General features: G+C 47.4%; 1 protein-coding gene across 4 annotated transcripts in view; it reads right to left on the bottom strand.

Annotated features, from left to right (window-relative positions):
• Positions 1-2,182: 2,182 nt before the first annotated feature.
• Positions 2,183-22,504, bottom strand: part of LOC126535632 (uncharacterized) — a 41,369-nt gene continuing 21,047 nt past the window's right edge. The window contains exons 5-10 of one of the 4 annotated variants that reach the window (XM_050182440.3): positions 20,565-20,694; positions 14,504-14,758; positions 12,069-12,284; positions 6,882-7,116; positions 4,941-5,101; positions 2,183-2,845 (exon numbers count right to left, since the gene is read on the bottom strand). In XM_050182440.3, coding sequence (XP_050038397.1) covers positions 2,684-2,845; positions 4,941-5,101; positions 6,882-7,116; positions 12,069-12,284; positions 14,504-14,758; positions 20,565-20,694 — 1,159 coding nt within the window. In that variant the 3' untranslated portion in view covers positions 2,183-2,683. The remainder of the gene's footprint in view (positions 2,846-4,940; positions 5,102-6,881; positions 7,117-12,068; positions 12,285-14,503; positions 14,759-20,564; positions 20,695-22,504) is intronic. The other 3 variants (XM_055073191.2, XM_055073192.2, XM_072289163.1) reach the window with 3 other exon arrangements.

Below are 22,504 nucleotides of genomic sequence, written 5' to 3'. Positions count from 1 at the left end.
AACATGTGTCGACAGTAGTGTCATCGCAGATAATTAACTCAAAGTGAGTAGCCGTGAGCCGTACAGGGCTATGTATGCGCGATTAGAAAGAATTTAGGCGCTGTTCTCTTGCCTTTGCTGAGTGCTTGTAGCCTGTGCCTAACGGGCACGGCAAAATTCACTGTATGAATGGGAGTATGAATGCTTTCGGGTCTATGAGCCATTCATTTATTTTTTGTTCATGCAGAACAAAAATGCATGGAACCCTAGCCTTCTACAGCTTTGCTGTAAAAAGAAAGCTCTCAAGGAGGAGGAATGAACGTTTATTGTGTGAAACAGCGAGAAAGTGTTCTTTCTTCGCCCTAAATGGGCGGCTCTCTTAGTCCAGAAAGCCGTTGGCTAATGCCAACGTCAACACCAACTGTCAACTAAAAAATTATTAATACGTAAATCCCATTTCGTTTACTTCCCTTCTTTCGCCACTCCAGTTACCGACTTAAATTTTCTGTTCACTTCGTTTCCAACTGTTGCTCTGCTCGTGTGCGCGGACGCCTTCTCTGTAGATGGTAACCACGGCAACGCGTATAGCCGTGTGCTTTGTTTTTAAACATCACACTGCGCATGCGCACGATGGGGTTACGGTCGTGCGCGTATGGTGAAAAATCGGAGTAGGGTGGGGGGGAGGGGGGAGAATCCATAGGTATGTAAAATAACTGACAGCACGTATATTGTGGAGCAGACCACAAAACAATCAGAGGCCGATATAGAATCCGTAATTGCGAAGCGGCGATTCTTTGTCGTCACTGGTTGGCCCAGCGTCTCATTGGGGCGCACGTAACACAAGGGTGTGTCACTTCGTGAAGCGTCTTTAGCGCTTTATTTTGCCAGCGTCCCTACTGCCAATGCCAGGATTGTCGGTGACAGATAGATAGAATAAACTTTAATGTCCAACGGATTAGGTGATCTACCCACCCCCCGACACGCAGGGCAGGGGGCGAGTGCCGCCGCCTCAGATGCAGGCTGGGAGGTCTTGGGTCCCAGCAGCCTCTTCAGCCAGTTGGACGAGCCGGAGCTGGAGCTCAGAGTCCGAGCTGCACAGCAGGGTCTCCCAGGCGTCTCTACTATCTATTTTGTGTATTCCCCCGGGAGAGTACGGACATTCCCATATTATGTGGTTGAGGGTCCCTCTCGCCCCACAAAGATTACATTTATCGCTCCTGGCCTCGGGGAACATGTGGTTCGCCATAACCGGGTGCGGATATGTATAAGTTTGTAGTCGTCTCCACGCGACTGCTTGTGTGTTTAATTTTGGGTCTGGCGGGGATACCAGTCTACGAGCCAATCTATAATGCTGCGTGATCTCCCCATATTTTAGCATGCGCTCTCCGCTCCCTCGGTCATCGAGGGGCCCCGTAGCGGCTCGGCGGTAGAGATCTCGAGCCAGCTCGTGGGCCGCCTCGTTGCCGGGGACGGCTTCGTGCGCCGGAGTCCAAATTATTTGAATTTTTCTATCTAGCTTTCTCTGGCCTAGGAGTCTGGCCGCTAAGGGCGAGATCCTTCCCTTGCTAAAATTTTGTATGGCAGTTTTGCTGTCACTGATCACAAATTTCGCGTCCGTTCCAGCGCAAGCTAATGCGATCGCAATTTCCTCGCCAACTTCTATGTTGCGCCCGCGCTGAGTGACAGCGGTCACGGGAGTACCCCGGCCGCTGACGGCCGTTGCCACCGTAAAACATAGCGCGCCTGTCACCGACACCTACAACGCGTTTGAAAACAGAATTGCGGCGCTTTCGACCTTAAAATTTGCAAACGGTATCGAAACTTTAATAATGCAACATTATTTCAAAGAATCAGCAGTACTTCAAAGGAAAAGAAAGTCGATCGAACAAACGAGTTGAACTGGGGACCTCCAAACCATGAGCGCCGTGCTCTTGCACAACGTCATGGGACATATTACGACGGCTCATTACGAGAGCTGTGGTCTGGTCCACAGAATGAAGGGAAGGATTATCCTGCACTCTGGTCAACGGAACAGTCACCAGCGAAAATCTCTTGTCAGAATTGTACCCGTGCGTGGTCGTCACGGCAATAACACATACACAGCCGAGGATTTCAATATTTGCAAACGGGAGTGCTCCGGGGCACAGGGATTGAGGTTGCCTTCGTGTGCTTCTCGATGGAAAGGGAAGAAAAAGAATCGCTATTCCTTGCTGGGCTAGTCGACCCACATTTGCACTTTATTTCGCATCCTGAGTCATCGTTGGAAATAAAACGACAGGAGAGCGTGTTTCACTCCTGAAACTTCATTTTTTTTCGGGATAGTATCCGTGTATTGTTGTCACGGCAACGCATAGCCGTGCATTTCATATTCACGAACCAAATCAGGCAGGCCAGCGGGGAGGTTACGTCCATGTTCATACCAAGAAAAGGACCAAATAAAAAAAAATCCGTAGTCGAGCGGGCTTACAACATTGCAAATGAATAAAACTATGTAGCCATGATCATGCCCGTGGGTGGTTGTCATGGCAACGTGAAGCCGTGTATCTTATATTTACGCACCCCACTGCGCAGGCGCACGAGGAGATTATGTCGGTGCGCGTATCGATGAAAAAAATAAAAAAAAAAAACACAAAGACAAGGGCCGCTAGCGATCAGGTACGAGTCGACCCGCATCCTAAGCCGGAGCCGGATCCACAGCTGGCATTTAAGCGCCTGGTTCTGCCGCATCGGGCGCGGCAAAAGGTCCACCCGAAACCGGTTCGCCCACGGCCGGTGCGAGCGCTCCGGGCAGCGGCGGTGACAGTTCGGCCACTCCTGGTTCAGCAGCACCTGGTTCAGCCGCTGCTGGTTCAGCTGCTGGTGGTTCCTGCAGATAAATGAAACAGAACGGCCACTTTAGAAAGCACGCTCTGGATGCAGTAAAAGACCACAACGGGCTTTGCAAAGAGAATGGTTGAAGTCCGCGGCCGCTATTTCCATTTTTTTTTTCGGTTGCCAGACCACTACGTCAGCGGTGACAGTTTTAGCAAAAGGGGAACCTCTATAAGAGCGGAGATGTCCATGATGTTACGTCCTGCAGACAATAGCATCGAAGATTCGTTGCACGAAATGGAGTTCATGTTGACTAGACGCTTCGTTTTGTTTACTATAAGGCGATGTCTCGATATTCTTTTTTCTTTAATTGTGCGCTTGCCATAGTAGTGTTTCTGTACTTCCATAAAACAGGCACACGTAGTTGGCGTAGGCAAATCTCAAGCGGCTCCACGCACGGTGCAATGCCGGCACACACTGTGCTTACCTTGCTACTGATGAATGCACGTCACCTCGACGAATAAGTGCACCTCAACGTCGCCTCAAGAAGAGTAGCTGCGAATTGATTAGTGGAAATGCGTGCGCTAGTTAACGAAGTCACCAAACGCACGGGTGAATTATTAGGCGCCAGTTAGCGTTGCTCCGCCTATGCAATTCCGCTGCGCACGCCGACGAACTGCCTTTCCCGCTGCAGCTTTCACAATTTCAAGTTCCCTTTGTGTTCTGCTTCGAAAGGTACAAAGCTCAAGTATTACAAACTTTTGGGAATTTCCTTAATGCTACGGAAGAAAGCAGACACGCTATAGATTTAAAGGTGGAGCAGCGCCGGCGAAGGTGTATCGGCCGTAAAAGATAATCAGGGAAGAAAAAAACAATGGAATGAAAAATTCACGCTCAGTAGGGGCAACTGGTAAGAGACAAAACACTGTGCGTGGTAGGTCTGCTCAGACATCATCGAGGTGTAATGACTTCACAAATATGAAGCAAATTTATCGGCGAAAAATCGAACGACAAAACCGTGCGCAGTAGCTAACAGCAATCCTCGCCCTGAGCTACACATCTCTGTTTTCTAAGCACTTCGCAAGCAGCCATAACGTCGAAGGTATGCACGGGCGAAAAGAATAACTCTGTTCAAGAGTGTACTTGCCGGCCATCATTCCGATAAAACACAGCGTGATTTCAGCCCTCTTACAAGCGAGGCGAAAAAAAAATCATTAGCAATTGTTCACGAAGCAACTAGCAGCAGTTCAACATGCACAAAGCCACACATGAAATAGATCCAAAAATATGAAGTGCGTAACAAACAGCCGGTGTGACGCTTTAAAGGGCCGCATAAACCCAAAAACATCAGCCCTCATAAGATTCAGCAGCTTTACCACCCAAAGCAGTCGTGCATCTAGAGCAACACGATAAAGATGCGGCAAACGGTAGAAGGGGAAGTGGAATTCAGAACCTAAACGAAATGCCTTTAAGCAGCATGCTCCACTGCGGACAAACCGAAACAAAACAAAAGTAGGCTGTGATCAATTTCGTCGCTAACCCGTGTAAACGTGATCGAGCACAACAAACACCGAGGTAACAAAAGAAAGCCCCCCGTGAGAGCAAGAAATTTCCCTCCGAACGGCGGCGATCCGCTGTAGCTGTTGCACCCACTCATGAAGCCTCGCGGGGAATGATTAGAATCTTGTCGCTGGCAAGTTCTTGCAGGTATTTCAGTGCCCCACCGCGCAAAAATTCTACTTCGACATGCCATTGAAGCTTTGGCCACCGCACAAGTGGGACGAGTGTTTCTAATCTCGCTCCGAAAACGCGAACCAAACAGAAACACGAGCAACGACGCAGAATATACGGCGGGCGGCTGCCTCCTTTGCCGAGGGCACTTAACAAGACGGCCACCAGCGGCGCATCCGTCGGCGCACACTTGAGAGACCCTACGAGCACTATGCGTATACTTTGTCGGGATGCATTGCGGCAGCGGCGCTGTAGCGAAACTCGTGAACAAAATAGGCTCCGTCGGTAGCAGCACTCGTGTCGCGTCTTGCCGTCTTCCCCATTTTTACAGAAGGAAAAAGAAAAGAAATTCCTGAAACCGTAGCTCACCAAAATGCCCCCCAAAGATAGCACCTATACAAACCTTATTAGGCGCTTACATTTCTTGGGTATTCAGACGGCGGGAAGGTCATCCTGCCTCTGGCCTCGTCCATCTCCTTCTTGAGACCAGGGAGCCAGAGGGTGCCGGCAATAATTGAGAAGAGCCCGGACAAGATGAAGACGATCGCGTAGGACTGCGTCTCGCCGTCCAGGAACACCACTGTCGATTCGAAACGACCGCAAGACTCGCCTTGCAATACACGGCAGCGAGGTGCACGCATTTCTGCATTGCGAGAAGCGCCTATACACGAAGCCTTCCACTATGCCCAGAAGTGAGGGATGCAAGGCGCATGGATGGATGGATGTTATGAGCGTCCCCTTTTGAAAGGGGCGGTGGGTTGCGCCACCAAGCTCTTGCTATTATACTGCCGAATGTCATATCCAGCTTAAATAAGAGAAAAAGTAACATGAACGGGCACGGCAAATTATAAATGGGATTTCTCAGAAAAAAACGCTGTTATCAGTTAACGTTTTAGTGATATTTAAAAAAATATTGCTGTTTGGCGAGCAGCTTCAGGAACTTTCAGCCGTGTGGTAATAGGTTTCCGATTAGCCTGATGATTTCGGTGGGACATCATACTAGCAAATAACCGAGCTGCCCCGAAGCCTATATTGCCGAAACTTTCCAGAGATGTTCCCAAATAGGTCTTCTTCAAGTATCAACCAACCACTAATTGATGGCAACGTTTTTTCTCAGACATCTCTCTGTTTGATTTGTTTTGTTTTGTTTTTTCAATTGCGGAGGCCATTCAGTTATGCAGGGCCGAGCGGACGTTCACCGAAAGGGAGCGCCAGGCGTATATCGAGCCTGATGTACCGCTATTCTCGGCATAGACCGGCTACTGCCACAAGATCGCAGGAGGCGCACCGTGATTTTCGTGTTAATGCCCCTACATACGAAAATACACGGCACAAAAGCCCTGCGGTATCCAATGAGGCCAGCTTGTATAGTTAGCTGGCGATCATGTTCGAGTGCTCTCTGTCGGAAACACAATAACAGCACTGACAATTGTGAACAGTAAGAACAACGGGTTGACAGGGTGATGTGCCATTGACCCGTTTCCTTATTTTTGTCACACGCGTTTGGCAGGAAGCACGGTGTCGCGACGCTACATCGTTGCGGGTAAGATTGAAGAAAGGAAACGGAGAGGTGCAATACACCCTATGGAAGTTCAGTTCATTAAAATAAAAAAAGCTTCTGGATATCTGTTGAAGACCGGCCTACACAGCAGGCCTCACTCAGTCCTTGCAGGCCCTTGCCATTTATCGTGCCCCCTACATTGACCGCCGACTAAACCGAGATACAGCACTCCTAAACAGCGGCTTAGCTCGGCTATGCCAGGATGTACGTAGCGAAAGCTAAGGCGTAGCATGGTTAGCCTTGGTTAATCTTAATTGCAAGTCCAGGTTAGTCTGCTTGTCTAGCTATGTTGCGGCGTTTAGCCAGTCGTTCGGCGCGCTGTTCGTCTGTTTCCTGGGCGATTCATTTCCTCTTCATCTCGTTCCGATGTCGATTACAGGCTTCCTCCTCCTTCTAAGAATTGTCGCCGTCCATACTGCCGCCTCAACTGTGGTTGCTGCGTACGCGAGCTCTCCTTTTCAAGCCTCCGACATGTTATCAGGCATGCGACGCAGCTGGCGAAGCGAGCAGAGGCGAGCGCAACGACGAGGAACGCGGTGGGACGTCGTGTGCATCTTCGGAGTACGGCCACGGCGAAATCGCAAGTTCGCGGCCAGTAAAGCTTTCGCTTTAAATAGTTGGCGGGCGTGTCGGCTCATGTATCCTACCACCTGCCTCCGCCAAGTAATGTCACCACCCGCTATCTCACTCTGTGGTTAAAGCTGAACAGAGGTCATCGTCACACTGTCTGCTTCTCTTCCAGAGCTTTTTACAAGCGGAATGCAGTACTGCCCATGCTGCAACGTATATGTACACTCACTGACAAACACCGGTCCGAGGAGGCATCCGATGCCCGAGGCGGCCCGGCATATTCCCAACTGGCGTTCCACGGCGTCCGGTTCGCTGTAGCGCTGCAGCACCGGCACGGGCAGCAGGTCCAGCGCGCTGCTGATGCCGCCCAGGCCGAAGCCGACTGGCGCCAGCAGGAACACCTCATTGGTCATCGCCATGAGAAAGAGGACGCCGCCCTGCAGGAACGCCTGCACCGCCATCACCTGCACCGGTGACGGGCGCGTTCTCGTTGGACGCGAGCATTTCGGGCATGTATCATCCGTACGTCACCCTGTGCTTTAAGACGTTTACATCGCCTTGAAGACGTCGTCAGTGGCACCGGTGACGGGTATGCGTTGGACGTTAAAGATATCTGCACATCAAATTGGAATGCTGATCCACCTGCTTGTTATCCATATTCTTCAAACTGTAATGAATTTCTTGATCTTTGTTCTTTATTTTCTTTAACTCAACTAGTCTCTGAACCAACAAGAATTTCAAAGGGTACTGCCAATATCTTAGACTTGATATTATGCTCTCATCCTGACCTTATTACGAATGTTTCATGTATACCTGGTGTAAGCGGCCATCGAGTTCTTTCATTTAACGTTATGTCTCCTCTGTCAAAGCCGGCTGTTAAAAAAAAGTTAATATATGACTACGACAAGGCAAACTTTAACGATATAAACTTGGAATTATCAAACTTCCTCGACCTCTTCTTAAGTAACTTCGAAGATGGCACGGTAGACAATAACTGGATCATATTCAGAAACAAAGTACATGAACTAACTGATAAGTTTCTTCCGTCGCGTATTATATCGTCGAACTCTAAGGCGCCTTGGTTTAATTCTCACCTAAAGAGGCTTTGCAATCGTAAAAAGCGCTTGTACCGCATAGCAAAAAAATGTCGCGTGGTATCTAAGTGGGACGCTTACAAGGACACCAACGAAGCTTACATAGCAGCTAAAAAACTCGCTAAAAGTTTGTTTCAAGAACACACTTTGCCTACAATACTTACAGAAGACCCGAAAAAGTTTTGGCGCATCATAAACCCTTCCAAAGATGATACAATAACCTTAGCTGATTGTAGTGGATCAAAAATACCCGACGCTGAATGTCCCCGAACCCTAAACTGCGTATTCTGCCGTAATTTCGTTGTATGTCCTGATCCTGTGTTTCCCACCCTAAATAGCTGCAGTTACCCGGCCATGGATTTTATTAGGATCGAGCCACTTGGTGTGGAAAATGTAATTAAAAATCTAAAGATGTCGTCAAGCCCTGGTACAGACCTGGTTACCGAAAAGTTTTTGAAAAACACTTCTGTTTACTCATCTTTATTACTTTCAAAAATATTCCAGCAATCTTTGGACACCCATCAGCTCCCTGCAGACTGGAAAATTGGGAAGGCGGTTCCACTTCACAAGTCCGGCAACAAATGCTCACCTCATAACTACCGCCCCATTTCCCTCACTAGCATTCCTTGTAAAGTACTCGAACATATCTTGTTTTCTCATTTAGTTAAGCACTTGGATGATAACTCATTTTTCACACGTGCACAGCACGGTTTCCGCAAACATTTGTCCTGTGAAACACAACTGCTTTCGTTCACTAACGATCTTCATCTTATTCTTGATAAAGGTTCATGCGCAGACTGTGTTTTCTTCGACTTTGAAAAGGCTTTCGACAAGGTATGTCACAAACTACTCATTTTTAAGCTTAGTAAACTAAATCTTGACCCTAATCTGTTTGCATGGCTAGAGCACTTTCTTCTTAATCGATCCCAGTTCGTTGCATTTAATAACCACTTCTCTACATCTAGCCCTGTTGAATCTGGCGTTCCTCAAGGTTCAGTGTTAGGCCCTCTCCTTTTTTTGATTTATATTAACGACTTACCCAATGAAATTTCTTCTAACATTTATCTCTTTGCCGACGATTGCGTTATTCTTCGTGAAATTTCTGACACCGATGATGCTAACATTCTGCAAAACGACATTAACGCTGTCTGTAACTGGTGCGACTTGTGGTTAATGAAACTAAACCCATCTAAGTGCAAAACCATGCGTGTAACCCGCCGTGAACTTCCTCTTCCGACCTATTACCTTAGTAATACTGCCATGGAAGCAGTTACATCCTGCAAATACCTAGGTGTCCATTTAACCTCTACTCTTTCCTGGTCTTTACACATCGACAGCGTTTTCAATAAAAGTAATCGCATGTTAGGTTATATCCGCCTTAACTTCTCGTCCGCTCCGCCATCATTAAAGTTAATTTTATACAAGACGCTAATTAGGAGTAAAATGGAATACGCTTCGTCAATTTGGGACCCATATGCTGAGACACTAATCCAGTCTCTCGAACGTGTTCAATATAATGCCTCGCGTTTCATCCTAAGCAATTATAACCGCACGGCTAGCGTAACTTCTATGAAAAACATCCTCCAACTTCCACCACTTTCTGCTCGTCGCAAATGCTCTCGCCTGGCTTTGTTTCATAAAATATACTTCCATAATTCATATCTGCGCGATAATCTTATTTCATCCCCAATCTACATTTCTCCTCGCATTGATCATCATCACAAAGTTGGAGTTTTGCAATGTCACACTATAGCTTGTCACAAGTCTTTTCTTCCTAGGACGTGTCAAGAATGGAACCACCTTCCCGCCGAGTTGATTGCAATTGAAGACCAAGCACAATTTCGTACGGCCATAATCAACACCATCGCTTCGGGCTTCACATGTGTGTGACTACATCACTTGCTGCCTTCTTTGCTTTCTTTGTTATGTAACTTTTTTTTACCCCACTCCCCTCTGTAATACCTTGTGGTCTTGAGGGTATAATAAATGAAATGAAATGAAATCCGTATAAGTCGCCTTGTATTCTTTAGTATACTCACATTGCCTGAAGCGCCAACACCTGCTGCCAAGAAAGCGCGAACAGGATGCGGAGGCAGGACATGCGCACTCTTTATCCACGTTTTTCTCCTATTTTTAACGCGAGCTCGTGCCGCAGAAAAGCCAGTGTCGGCGGCGTTCGCCGTAAGCGACAAATCCCAGTAGGCAATTCATAAATAAAAACAACTTGCAAGATGGGCTGGGTGGTAATCGAACCAGGGTCTCAGGAGTGTGAGCCAGAGACGCTACTACTCAGCCATGAGTTCGATGGTTCAAATCGCGACAAAATCGCCTCTAGTGAATGCGGTCTTGACTTAGAAACATGCCGTAGAAAGTTATACTGCGGTGTATATCGGTAATTATGAGCATGTAAATTGCAGAAGTCGCAGTTAAACGAGTAGTGAAGTACGTTTCCGCTACATTTCTACTGCGCTTGACGCACACGCAGAGCCATCTTGCGGCAAACACAGAAGACCCCTACTCGCAATGTACGGTGCTGCCCTGACAGGTGGCGCGCCACTCGCCCGCTTCTCCCCTTCGTCTCGTCAAGAGCGTGCCGAGAGAATGAGTGGGCGGTGCGAACAGGGTGCGATAACGCTATCGCGTTCCACTCTTGAAGGCGAAGCTTAAGCGTCCTGCAATTTACTTTTCTTTCCTTTCTTTGTTTGCCTGCAGTATGTCGTACAAACACGGTGGAATTTCCACCCTTCTCAAGGCAACACCTGCCCCGCGGCGCTAGGCATGCAAATATTTGCAAGTGAACGTTGGGGCACAGCATCTATGCTTTACTTTGCCCTTTAGCATCGTTACATTGCCTTCGAAACGTCATCACTGGCACTACTGACACTTGTAACAGGCTCTTGTGCGTATATCCATGCCTTACAGCGTCGCGTTGCTTTTATTGACATATAAGCCGTCATTTGTGTTGTAAACAAACGTGTACGTGCTGGACCTAGACAGTCTTGTATGCACACAGTGTCTTCGGACGTATACATTATATTTTGTTCCCAGTGCTTCCCGACATCTGACATAAAAAATATATATAGAGAATGCTTAAGAATGGAACGCGACACCTTTCAAAGATGCCTGACTGTTTCTCACGCTTCCCTGAAACTACAACTTGTTTAATCGTAACGTTTACCGGCAAAAGCTGGCGGCGAAAGCTATGCACGAAGGCGACCTCTCTGGTAGAAACGCGGCCTCTTGCGTGAGTCGATCCCAGCGGCAAAAAGAAAATTACGTCATTATCCCGTTTCTGTTATTGTTTCGCAGTTTTAATATTTAAATATGAAAAGATTTAACATAAAAGCCACGCGCTCTCGGTGTTTTGTTCATGACATTTGTTTGTGGGCTGTCATTTCAGAATTCCAAGGAATAACTTTGTCAAAAATGTTAAGACAAGATATGAGTAACTCGATTGATAGATATTGTGCGGCAATATACCATCTCCATACCGCATGTCACATACGAAGGTATGGCATGTATACAGATAGCTAAATATACACGGAAATTTTCGCTCACAGAAAACTTCTCCGAAGCCGACACCGGATTTTCTGCCACACTATCACACGAGCGTCACGGCCACACGGCCCTGAACGCTGTCCCGTCAAAACGTTATTTCCCGGCGTTCTTCCCTTGACGTCTAATTCCGACGCCAAAGTGTAAAACGAAACAATAATGCAGCAGCATTTTTTTTTCTTAAGAAATCCGTATGAGGTTTAAAAATCTTTGTCTTACATTTTAATTCTAGCATACCGTGCTGCTAACCGACTACTCGTTACAGACTACTGATGTTTTTATGACTCGCGCGTATCACATTCCGCAATTGGCGTTTTACGAAGACACACAGGTCTTCACAGGTTTTACACCTCAGCCATTTCAAGAGGCCTTCACTACAGTTGTGAACTTAGCTCGACAGCGTTAAGACAGATGCAGCGGACTGACGTAACCTGGGCGTTCGTTTCCGTCACCCTGGGACGTCACAGCGTGCATTGCAACGAATCGATTGCGAGTAATCGTTATCATTTTCGATGCTCGCACGTTGTCCTAACTACTTGTGCTAGCTTTCAAAAAACGGAATGGCATGACGAAGATGACATTATTTAGGCCACCACTCCGACTACGATAAAGAACGGCGACGGCCGCGAATGCAACAGTTTAAGGCCTCACGTGACTGTTACCGCTATGTTGCTGGTTCATTCGCAAACAGTCACTTATGGTACAGACGCGACCCTCGTCCTCGCCGCCTTCAGCAAGCGTATGCACGGTCGAGTGTTCGTGTTTACCTTCCGGTGCTCGCCGTCGCCAAGAAGGGCCTCGTAACACAAGCGTCCGACCAGGTCGCCAGCGCCGTACGAGAGCAAAGCGAGGGTGGCCGAACGAGAGCGCGCCGGGTCCCCGTCCATGGCGTAGTCGTAGATGAGCGCGCCGGCCGTGACCGACAGCGACGTGAGCGCGCCGTGTGCAGCCAGTGTTTTGGCCACCGCACTGTCCAGAGCGGCCTTCATCATAGATAGATAGATAGATAGATAGATAGATAGATAGATAGATAGATAGATAGATAGATAGATAGATAGATAGATAGATAGATAGATAGATATCGCTCTTTTTATTGGGATGGGGACAAGTGCTGCCTTGACGTAATTGAAAATTTCGTGACCTTACGTATTTCTTGCATGTCCTGTCAAAACTGTTTATCCCAATTCTCCGTCCAGTGTATTACTGCGTGTGACGTCGCATACTGCGTCACACTACTCGTGTCACTATCTTGCACCGTCATTCGCGCCATCACTTTCGCTACTCACTCGTATCACTCGATCGCACGCACTCACTCCAGCAATTTTTAATCATTCCTCGCCAGCAAAATCTGTCTGTCACGCTAAAAGTGTAATGCCTTATATCTGTATAAAATTGTTTAACCTGCGACATTTAGCCATTTTATCGTTATAATAGTGTTAATGAAGATGATTAGTAGCTTTTTAAGCGATAAGGAACAATTGATAGAAAAAAAATATTGATCAGAGGAAAAAAAACGTTTTCGTCAGGCCGCCTTGAATGCTTACTTTTTCGTATTATAAGCATGTGTGCAAAGAAGCCTGCTTTGGGGCAGTTGGGTATAAACATAACTGATTGGTACATGTGATAATTGTTTAATAGTATTAATAAATAATTGATAGCGGTAAAAAACGAGCAGGTGATGCTGCCGTCGCCGCGTACACGAGGTAAAAAAAGTAAAAAGAGAAAATAAAATGAAAACATCACGGCGACGCCGATGGCGATGGCAGAAATGCGCCTGGAGTGTCCATAATTTTCATATAATTATATAATATATATAAGTCCATATAATTGCTATCGCAATAAAATAGCTAGAAGAAGTTGGAGGATGCTTAAGCTTCGCCTTTAAGAGTGGTACGCGATAGCATTCAAAGATGCCCGACTGCTTCTCACGCTTCCCAGCAACTGCAGCTTGTAAACGTTACTTTTACAGGGAAACGCTCGCGGCGAACGCTTTGCACGAAGGCGAGCTTTCTGGTAGAAACGCGGCCTCCTGCGTGGGCCAATCCTGGAGTTCTTGCACAGCCGCGCCAAGAACGTTACATAATTTTCAAGTTTGTGTTATTGGTTCGCACTTAAATTCCTGTCTGAGAAGACCTAACATAAAAGGCATACAGATGTCATATGTTTGTGGGTTGTCATTCTCAAAATTCCCAGGAAGAACTTGTCAGAAATGTAAGACAAGGTATGAGCAACCTTAGCGATAGAACAGTGTCGCAACTCGCATGTACCGCGCGCCACATAGCAAGGCGTGGCATATGAATATACGTAAATATACGCGGGAATATTCAATCACGGTGACGCAGACGCTGGACGCCAACACCGACGCTGCAATTTACGCGACACGGGGCCCTTAAAACAGCTGAGATGAAACCGGTTGTAACGGCGTTCCGGCTCAGTTGATACGATAGCTTGAAAACGCCTTGCACCTTCCTGGCAACTCATCTCCCCACCGTTCAGTTCACAGATTTCATTTCATTGGCACCGGAGAGGCGCCGAGTCCCTCCCCAGTCGTTGACGATGGGACCTCCTAGAGTTACTATTTCTGTAAAAGATTTTAATCGCATCAATAAACTGAAACTGAAACAAACTAAACATGCGTAAGCTAGGAAAACCAAGTAAGGAAAAGCGAAGCAACTGCCGAACGAAAGAATGCCTGCGCATAGACGATTCTCGGAATTTCTGTAGCATTTCTTTTTATAAGCCACCTTAGTTGTGGGACGCTCATTGATAACGACGTGTTGTTACACGAGATGTTCGGGGCGAATGAAAGTCTGGAATCAGTGGCGGCGCGCGCGCTCGTTGAGTTCGCGCTGATGCGAGACGCAGCAGGAAGGTCAATTCGCTCGCTGCTGCTGCCGCACTTCTTCCCTCCAGCGTTTTGACAGACAGTTTCCGCGGTCATCGAGCGAGATGTGTACGTGTTGGCTTGTGCGCGCGTGACAGCACGCTTGTTAGTTTAGTTAGTATGCCTATGTTGACGAGTTTATACGGCTGACAAAACTGCTATCCCTAATTCGCATGGCTGGCTGTCGACTAATCTTCCATCGCAGTAGATGCTTCGCCTTTCGGGCAAAATTGCAACTTCTTTTAATTCCTTCGCACTCCCGTGACTTGGCGCTGCGCCTGCCGCTCTCGGAGGCCACGTAAGAAACCATATGCTCACCCCCCCGACTCCGGTATGCGACGCCAGCTTAGGCGGCTCCGCTGCGGCCCCCTCGGGCTGCTGATCGGCGTTGGCTTGGCCTTCGAGCACCGCGGCGGCCTGCTCTCCATCAGCCTGAGCTGCCGAGGTGGCCGCCGTGCCGTCACCTCCGGTGGTACCCATCGTGCCGGGATCGACCGACGTTGCTCCCGAGACGCCGCCCGAAACCAGTCCGGGATTCATCGCGTTCGACTGGTCTTCGGCCGCCACCGACATCTGTTTAATATGCATCGACCAGCGGTTCCTTCAACAAGGACATATGCCAATTAAGAATGATCGATTCCGCAGTAATGCATTTTAATATTACAATGGCTAACGATGTAATGCCTACTAATAATAGAATGCCTACTTTATAACGTGACGTGTGTTAGCGGTGCACTTCATATTCTCCTAAAGAGAACAAAGCTGAGTGGTTCACATTCTGTACATGGAATACAGTGCCCAATATATAAGGAGCGAGGAGAGCGTAATATATCCACTACATAATAAAGAACGTACAGTACGAAGCTGGAGGTATATCCCTGTGCAAGAAAACAGATAGGGAAGTCCTAAGGGTAGCTGAGATCGCATGCAATCCTGTGTGCAATCAGTGTAATGTAGCGTAGCTTCAACAATGCACACACATGCGGCGCGTTTAAATCAATGCGGTATGCATATGTTTCGATGTCGGCATGTGGTTTCGCAGCCTTTACCAAAATAGGCTAAAGAAGGGATACAAACAACGACGACCGAAGGATGTAGTCCGGGGATTAGACGTTTCGTATTACACACGTAAGCCTTGTTCGCTGAGGGCTACTTAGGACTCCTATCCCCGGACTCCTATCTAAATACATGCAAACTGATAAATCGTTTTTCTCAGCAACCACTGCACGGATTTTTTATGAAGTTCGTTGCATTTAAAAGAAAACGCTAAAATCTGTAGTGACCACAGGAAGCCATATACTGATTTAGGCCGTCAATGTTTTCTAAAAAATTTTTGAAAGCTACAATATGAAAACTATCTATCAAGCTTAAAAATATAATTCAGTTACATAAACATGTCACAATTCTGTTAACCTAACTTTATACATCTAACGCGCACAAAACTGATGTATCATGCAGCGCTCTGAAATATGCGACCAGTTCGGGAATAGACTTTTTCAAGACGCCTGTGAACATTGCAAAAAAAAATTATATGCTCTAAAAGTTGCAGTTTACAGAAGTAAGACATCCGTTTCTAGTACAGAGTTCCAAATTTGTAAACTTCGTGCTTTAATGGCCTTTTAAGCTTACCATCTTGGGGTCCTTTCGTAATACATTCGAAGCTCTAGATAAAAATTCTGCTTACTGAAGTTACTAGAAATTCTCTCTCAAATCCAGCAAGTGTTATTCCAATCGGTTGAACAGTTGGTTAAAAATATTTTTGCGTTTTACATCCAGCCTGTCATACCTTTATATATTTTTATGAATAATCAAATTTTTAATGAGATTGATTGATTGATTGATTGATTGATTGATTGATTGATTGATTGATTGAAACATGTATTTGGATAGGGAAATCAGAGTTGGCCCCGAGCTAAATCTTCTACAATTTGTTTCACTATTGTATTCAGGTCCCAAGCACAGGCAAGCAGCACGATTACCGTCGTCCCGGTTCAGCCTGCATTAAAGCAATGCTTTTGTTGCGCACCCCGTGGCCTGCCGAAAGGCTCATATGCAAGACAGCATCACCACCTTTACTACCCTTACAGGTATGCTGGCTGCTGGTTCTGTTTCCTACAGAATTACTCAGTGATAAAGCAAATTATACGTAAAATACACGTGATCAAAAGCACAATTCTTTTAATAAAGCAAACCTTTCTATAGGCCTACTTTTCTAGGCTTTGTGGTTTGACACGTCTGCTTGTTCGGTCTTTATGTGGTGAAAAGTGCGGTTTGCTGTTGCACTGTCTCGAGGATCCGTCCGCTCTAGCCGGCGGATACACCCTGGACGCAGTATCACAACAAAGCGGGGCCAATCCCTGTGACAGTATAATACGTAGTCACGTGAGTCACGTGGCGGGGGTCGGCGCACCTTGCTCTCTTCAATGGAAGACAGGCAATTGCTATATGGTGGAAACGCTGTGCACAGTGTGACCAACTGCAGGGCCATTTATTCCAGCGCTTCGCGAAAGCCTCGCTTCTCAGATTCGAACATGTAGGTTGGATCTGCATACCAATTTTTTTTCTGATTTCTATGTAGCCAAAGGTTCTATATATTGCCACTGCACTTAGCTATGTTTGCCTGGCGATAACCAAAACCAGACGGTGGTTAAAACTACGCTGCGTTGTTCTTGCCTGCTGAACGAGGGCATTGGAAGCGACCTTTTTCTTGTTTTTACATTGATGTAAAAGCCGGGCGCCTAAAATGGCAGATGATCGATCTCTCAGAACTGCTGCTTTGCCCCCATATAGGAGTAATCACACTATGCGCGGTATATTGGAGGCAATGTCAAGAAACTCATTTCTCCAGTCTGTCCTTCATCCTTACAGAATTGAACTGAATATTAGTTTACTTCCCGACAAGATTACGTATTGCCCAATTATTGATTTTACCAAGCCGCCGCGGTAGCTCATATATTGACTATGACATATAGTTCGTTGGCTGCGGTGGTCGCATTTCAACCAGAACGAAATGCAAAAACGCCCGTTTACATAGAGTTACGTGCACGTTGAAAAAAGAATTGACTCGCCATCCCGGCCCTGTGAAAATGGATGTTCAGCGAACCTGTTGAAAACCACCACTAGAACTGCCGAGAGGGCAGGCGGGGGGGGGGGGAGATTCAATGCTTTGTGGCTTTAGAGTAAAGGTTCGTAATACTATTTTAGAGTTATGGTAGTTATGGGAGTAATGATAATTTTGACACCACACCGTCGCCCATAGCGGTGGTCCAACTACACTGAAATCAGTTGCTAGGCTGGTTATCTTATATATACGAAAGGATATAGTGACGTCACTCCGCACGTCGCAAGCTGCCGTCGCCGGTTCAGCTTGCGCAACAGTAATATTTACCAGGAAACGTATGCGGGAAACGCTACGTCCTTCGCATTGTTATCAGGAGCGCCTTATCATTAATTATGTGATTTGCATATTTTTTGCTTGCTCTTTATTAAAACGCATGCCGTTTTTTATCTTATATGCTTGAGTCCAAAGAATGTATGCACCGTTCTCTGCACTTTGCTTAGTACTTGTAGCCTCTGCGTTAAGGGGATATGATCCCTTAAATTTTTGCTTGCGTATGCTAGTATGAACCACTGATGAATCTGAGCACTGCTTGTAGCCTGTGCCTTACGAGGGTATGAGAGAGAGAGAGAGAATAACAATTTTATTGGGTGAATGCAGCTTTGGAGAGGCGTCCTCATTCCAGAATGCCTTGAGCTCGGGCCGCGTCCTGGAGCCTCTCAATTAGCCGTTGCTGATCATCGACGTCGGAGCTGGCGAAGGCTCTCTCCCAAAGCTCCTTGGTGGGGTAAGGGTTCGGAGGATTTAATGGTGCCGCTCTGCAGCCCCCTACTATATGCCTGAGGGACCCGGGCTCTGCGCAGAAGTGGCATTGCGGAGAGAATTGTGTAGGGGCTATGAGGTGATTTCTGGTTGCGTGGGGGATTTATTAACCTGTAGAGCTCGGAGGAATCGCTCCAACTCTCTAGGTAGTGACTTGTGTGGCGGTGCATATGTTCTGCGGGTGAGCTTGTAGTGTTGCGTGATGTCTTTGCACGAGACTAGAGGGCGCATGCGCTCGGATTCAGATTCCTCGGCGTCGGCTCGGTGGGTCAAATCTCGAGCCACGTGGTTGGCGACCTCCTTGCCAGGAATGCGGTGATGAGGTGGCGCCCAGATGATCATGACTGGTCTCGTTGGCGGCTTTTTATTGATGATCTGGAACGTAGTGGCATGAATTCTGCCGCCAGCAAAGTGGTGGCACGCCTGTTGAGAGTCGGTCACTATGACTTCAACCTCTGTTTGGGAGAGGGCGAGGGCTATGGCCGCTTCCTCGACTTGGAGGAGATTGTTTCATGTGAGCGAAATGCTGCTCCGATGTTCTTTGTTGACGACTACGGTGGCTGTTGTGGCAGCGCGTCTGGTATAAGAACCCGCGTCCGTATAGGCTGTAGAGGGTAAAGTCCCGTATCGCTTGTGTATGGCCAGGTCCCGGGCCTCCCTTTGCTCAGCGTGGTGCACTGGGTGCATGTTGCGAGGTAGAGGACATACGGTGATGTTGCTCCAGAAGGCATGGGGTAAGCTCACATTCTGAGGCGGCGGTCGGGTGAGAGGGGCAGAGAACCCCAGGCGTAAGAGGATGGACCTCCCCGCTTTCGTAACCGCCAGCCTTGTTCGCTGACTGGATAAATAAGCCTCGATCAGCTCCTCGGCCGTGTTCTGCACAGCTAGTCGTAGTAGGCGTTCTGTGGACGTACTGATCGGCAGGACCATCGCCTGCTTATATGCCTTTCTGGTAATTGTGTTGATTTTCTTTAGTTTCGTCGCGTTGAGTAATGCGTATGGAATAGCGTAAGTCATTCGAGACACGACGAAGACTTGGATAAGCCGAAGCGTGTCCGCCTCCCCTATGCATCTTTGTCTTGGTTTTTATTTGCCGGATCATGTGGGTAACTTGGGCTGTTGTATTCTTAAGCTTGTGAATTAATATTGTATTGGTGCGATCCGACTGGAAAACCATTACCAATATATTTACGCTCTGAGACGGAACGAGTGTGTGTCTCCAGTTGTATGTTGATAGTGGGCGAGTCGATGCGTGCTTCTTTCGCGGTGAGACCAGGAGTAGCTCTGACTTTTGGGGGGGGGGGGGGGCGCAGCTGAGGCCGCATGACTAAGCATAGTCGCTCACCACGTCTGCAGCTTCCTGGAAGCGGCTCTCCATTTCCCCGATGGACCCTATGGACGACCAGGTGGTAATGTCGTCGGCATATAGGCCATGCCGGATCCCCGGGATGTTATCGGGGAGCCATTGTTATCGAGGTTATGATGTTATCGAGGGTATGAGCCATTGCTCTGCCCTGCACTGTCACCGGCATCGTACCACCATTGTTTTCTGACGACGTTACGCCACGAAGAAATCCCGGGATCCTAGCCATAGACAGCTAGCTTCGCTGTAAAAACGCAGGTGTTGGAAATCAATCCGGAGGCTCCCCACCTCGCTTCCCGAGGTGGGGAGCTTCATTATCATATCAGCGTTTTCATCCGTCAAATACCATATATGTTTGACTAATTTTACCACATTATGCATGTAAGCATTCTCTCACTCTGTGACATTTATGTTGCGAAGGCAGGTAAACTGAATGACCCCTCCCCTTGCATGCTTCGCAATAAACCGTAGCTCCGAAGCTGTAGCTGGAGATCTTGTGATCGTGCCTTTCTGTCTCTTCATTTATTGTTCACTGATACCAGCCACCTAACAGAGAAAGGTGCATGGGGCGAAACTGACATCGATAGCAAGGTATTATAATATTACACGGACTAAGGTTCGTACACTTATAGGCATTGTAAATAACAATGAGGACTCGCTTGTTAACATATATGGTACACGTCATGCGCCCAAGAATGCAGGTGAACAAAGTTCATTCAAATAACCGCGAGCATCCCAGGACTGAGGGATCCCTAAACTAGCGGCTCCCACTCATTAACGATAAAGGTTTTACTCATTTCGTTCACTCATACGCAGCCACAACAGCTCGCGTGGGGAAGAGCGCCGGCAACGGGAAGCGCTAACGCTTCTCCCAAAGCGAACGTTACCTCCTACAATTGAGTGTGCCGCACGCCTCCGACACTAAGCATGTCACGTGACCTCCAACACTTGGCACGCGGAAAGAGAAGCACCGCATAGAGGAGCCAGCCTTCGCCCTTGCCGTCACCCACTCCCCGGCATCAGCTCACGCGACACTCGGAGCGCGGGTTCGTGGTCACATGGGCCACGCAAGAGCCGTCACACCCGGGGTCAGCATTGAGACGGGCCGAGCGCGCCTCGAGTGCAATGAAAAGCACCTTGGATGCATCCGGCTTCTCGGAGGCGTCTGCCTTGGTGCCCTGCTCTAATTCGGCCGCAGGCTGGGCATCCGCGTTCTCTGGCCGGTGTATCGATGGCACGGGGTCACTCGGGGACATCCACGGAGGCCTGTGGAGGGCGGCGCAAGAGAGCAATGGGGAAAAAGAAAGTGATAGAAGGAAAGTATTTCTCGTACAGTGCTTAGATTTGTGTCACGTCACCTTAACTGCGCATGTGCCAGTGATGCTCACTGTCGAATTGTAACACAGGGGACCGCGCTCAGTCGAACTGCAGTGAAGCTGCTTTTCCCCGCCACACACTTGATCTTCTTAGATTAATAAACGATTGATTGATTGATTGATTGATTGATTGATTGATTGATTGATTGATTTATTTATTCGCGGTGGGTCTTAGCAAGCGTTCACTGTTCCCACCGAATAACGATATACTGACTTATACTATTGAAGTTGCAGAAGCTCTGCCACGCGCTTGTCACGGTAAAAGGATGACACTTTGCAAGTACGAAGGCTGGCATGCACTTATAAGATTTTTAATTTGACAGGTAAACTGCAGCAAGGTATGTGACCGGGCTGTAGTTGGTGTTCCATCTTGTTAAAGAGTACGAAACGAGAGAAAGGACGCCAAGAAAAAGTGAGGGGACGCAGACAGGCGCTGACTTCCAGCTTTGGAAGTCGCCGTATACCGTGCACTCCATCCACGTTAAAAAAGAAGCCATAGGGGGTCGAAATTCCGGAGTCCCCGAGTACAGCGTTTACATGCCACAATCATGATTATGGCACGTAAAACCCCCTGATTTAACTTGCTCAACTTTGGAAGTGAAAGTTTCAAGTAAGCGCTTGTCTTCGTCCCCCCCCCCCCTTTTTTCTTTTTCTCGTCCTTCGTCTCGTTTGTATAATGACAAAGGACGTAACATGATGGTACTTGAAGTTGTACGTTGGTCTCAAAATACCCAACCTGGGGTCATTGATAGTATCGTGACGTCACGACACCGATAAAAATCTGCTGACGTCGACAAGCAATAAGGCTAGTTACAAGGGCATTTTTCATTAAAAAAGAATGAACAATAACAATGCATGTCTTTTCTGCCTGCGCTCAAGTGTAGCAGCCGCTGCGATATCATAAACGGAGCGAGCCAGTGTATCATAAGGTCGTGGCTATAGTGTTCTAGAAGGTTTCTAGAACACTAGTCATGACCCGTCGACCTACTGGATACTGAAACAGAAGCACGCTCTTAGAAACGAGTACTCATTTTTTTTTTTCAGCTTGCGCTGATGTTTGCGAGTATTCCTTTCTGGGTATGTGTCTTCATTTACCCCAAGATAGTTGGAAATATTATGCCGGTACTCTTTAAAGGCTCGCAACAATGATGTTCATCATGCTGGCGCTTGTGGATGCAACCACATGGGGCATGCAACAGCATTGTTTGCAATAAAAAGGTACGGAGCCAGATGTTACTTTTTTTCTTTTTTATTGTACTAGTGTTCCCTCAGTCTTTAGTTCCTCACTCCTCGCTTGGTCGCACTGATCGTACTTCAATGTCGCCCGAAGATAAGTGGTAGCCGTGTCCATGCATCGCAATAATCAGAAGGGTTGTTGTTAGGATTTTTCATGGGACAGTAGCCTCAACTTCGGCAGCTATAGAAAATTTTTTGTCTGATAAAGGTAATTCATGCGTAGCACGTGGTAACGGGGCATAAACCATTGAGCACGTTGTGCTCAGAATGTCATAGTATCCATATCTGACGCTGTGGTTGGTTCTTGGTGTTTGCGCTGAATTTTTCACCTTAAAATACTATGTACTAACTAGCCCCAACCAAAGTTTTGTTCTAGCATTGAGAGGCGGTTGGAAGGTCGGTTTCGCAAAGGAACTAACAACGCACGTTGAGGCGGCATTAAGTTCTCTTCTACTTTGATTATG

Source organism: Dermacentor andersoni, chromosome 7 (genome assembly GCF_023375885.2).
Source record: "Dermacentor andersoni chromosome 7, qqDerAnde1_hic_scaffold, whole genome shotgun sequence".
Taxonomy (NCBI): Eukaryota; Metazoa; Arthropoda; class Arachnida; order Ixodida; family Ixodidae; genus Dermacentor; species Dermacentor andersoni.
Note: the sequence above shows the minus strand (reverse complement) of the source record. Positions and strands in the feature narration are given on the sequence as shown.